The sequence below is a fragment of the Meleagris gallopavo genome, unplaced genomic scaffold, assembly GCF_000146605.3.
Source record: "Meleagris gallopavo isolate NT-WF06-2002-E0010 breed Aviagen turkey brand Nicholas breeding stock unplaced genomic scaffold, Turkey_5.1 ChrUn_random_7180001862769, whole genome shotgun sequence".
Taxonomy (NCBI): domain Eukaryota; kingdom Metazoa; phylum Chordata; class Aves; order Galliformes; family Phasianidae; genus Meleagris; species Meleagris gallopavo.
In genome coordinates, this window is record NW_011128342.1 from 2,616 (window position 1) to 4,191 (window position 1,576).

The 1,576-nt window shown below is 55.3% G+C and overlaps 1 protein-coding gene across 2 annotated transcripts in view; it reads left to right on the forward strand.

Moving 5' to 3' along the window:
* The window catches only part of WDR73 (WD repeat domain 73), a 3,860-nt gene extending 2,290 nt beyond the window's left edge, over positions 1 to 1,570 (forward strand). The window contains exons 3-4 of one of the 2 annotated variants that reach the window (XM_010726933.3): positions 409 to 768; positions 973 to 1,570. In XM_010726933.3, coding sequence (XP_010725235.1) covers positions 409 to 768; positions 973 to 1,007 — 395 coding nt within the window. In that variant the 3' untranslated portion in view covers positions 1,008 to 1,570. The remainder of the gene's footprint in view (positions 1 to 408; positions 769 to 972) is intronic. The other variant, XM_010726934.3, reaches the window with a different exon arrangement.
* Positions 1,571 to 1,576: the final 6 nt, after the last annotated feature.

Here is a 1,576-nt window from a genome sequence, read left to right on the forward strand (position 1 = left end):
AAACCATTCCCCTTGTCCTGTCACCACCCACCCTCACAAACAGCCGTTTCCCCTCCTGTTTATCCGCTCCCTCCAAGCACTGAAGGCCACACTGAGGTCTCCCTGCAGCTTCTCTTCTCCAAGCTCAACAAGCCCGGTTCCCTCAACCTTTCCTCACAGGAGAGGTGCTCAGCCCTCTGATCATCTCAGTGCCCTCCTGTGGACTCGTTCTCAGGGTTCTGCCTCAGATCTGTGCCCTGCGGGAGCTCTGCTGATGGTTTTGGTGCAAAGAATCAGACTGCAGTTCGTGTTGTCCCAAATCAAGGGCCGTTTGGTTCCTTTGTGGTTTGTGCAGACGAGAGGACAAAGCTTAGAGACCTCAGCAAAACCCAACCGTGCAAACACCTGAGATGTGCTCATCTCTTCCAGCCTCCAGCAGCAGCGAGGAGCTCGGCAGCCTGGCCTTCCTGGATGCCAACACGTCAGTGCTGTGCTGCACGGCAGGGCAGCTGTGCGTGGCTGATATTCGGCAGCACAGCCCCTTGCAGGCTCTGCCCATCCCCTCGGCGCAGGGTGGGCAGTGCTGGTGCATGGCACTTGGGTGCTCTGAGCTGAGCTCCCAGCCCATTGCGTGCCTCTCAAGTGCAGGGCAGCTCATCCTGATGGATGTAAGGAAAACCTCGCAGTGTTTGGCCTCGGTCAAGTGCAGAGTTCCCTCTTGCAGCTCCAGCGCTGAGTTCCTGAGCGTCACCTGGGCTCCTGCTCTGGATGGCTGCCTTGCTGTTTCAGGTGGGTGCTCTGGGCAGAAATTTCCTTTTCTGGATGTTGTTTCGGGTCGCGTTTTGCAGCAGCCCGGCCTGTTTTAAATGCCCCAATTAGAGGCTGTTCAGAGCTGCCCCAGAGAGCTGAGCTGATTGCCCTCCCAGCCACCTCCCTCCACGAATCACAGGGAGAGCCTCCAACCTGGGGCTCTCGCAGTTTCCTTTCTCCCAGCAGAGACCACAGCCCTTAGCAAACCCGGCTCCTGAGGGGGGCTGTGCCATACAGCACCACCAATTCAGGAATTGGCAAGCTTTATGGAGCTGATGTGGGTCAGCTTCAGACGTCATCCTGGGCTGAGACCCTGACCTCAATCCTAACTGTAAACCTGACCCCAACCCTGACTCCGAAACTCTAACCCCAACCATAACGTAACCCTGTGACCCCAACTCTGACCTGAACCCCAAACCCTAAGACTAATCCCTACCTTAACCCTGTGATCCCAACCCTGACCCCAAAACTCTGACCCTATCCATAACCCTGTGATCCTAACTTTGACCTGAACCCCAACCCTAAGACTAATCCCTACCTTAACCCTGTGATCCCAACCATGACCCCAAAACTAACCCTATCCATAACCCTGTGACCCTAACTCTGACCTGAACCCCAAACCCTAAGACTAATCCCTACCTTAACCCCGTGATCCCAACCCTGACCCCAAAACTCTAACCCTATCCATAACCCTGTGACCCTAACTCTGACCTGAACCCCAACCCTAAGACTAATCCCTACCTTAACCCTGTGATCCCAACCCTGACCCCAAAACTCTAACCCTATC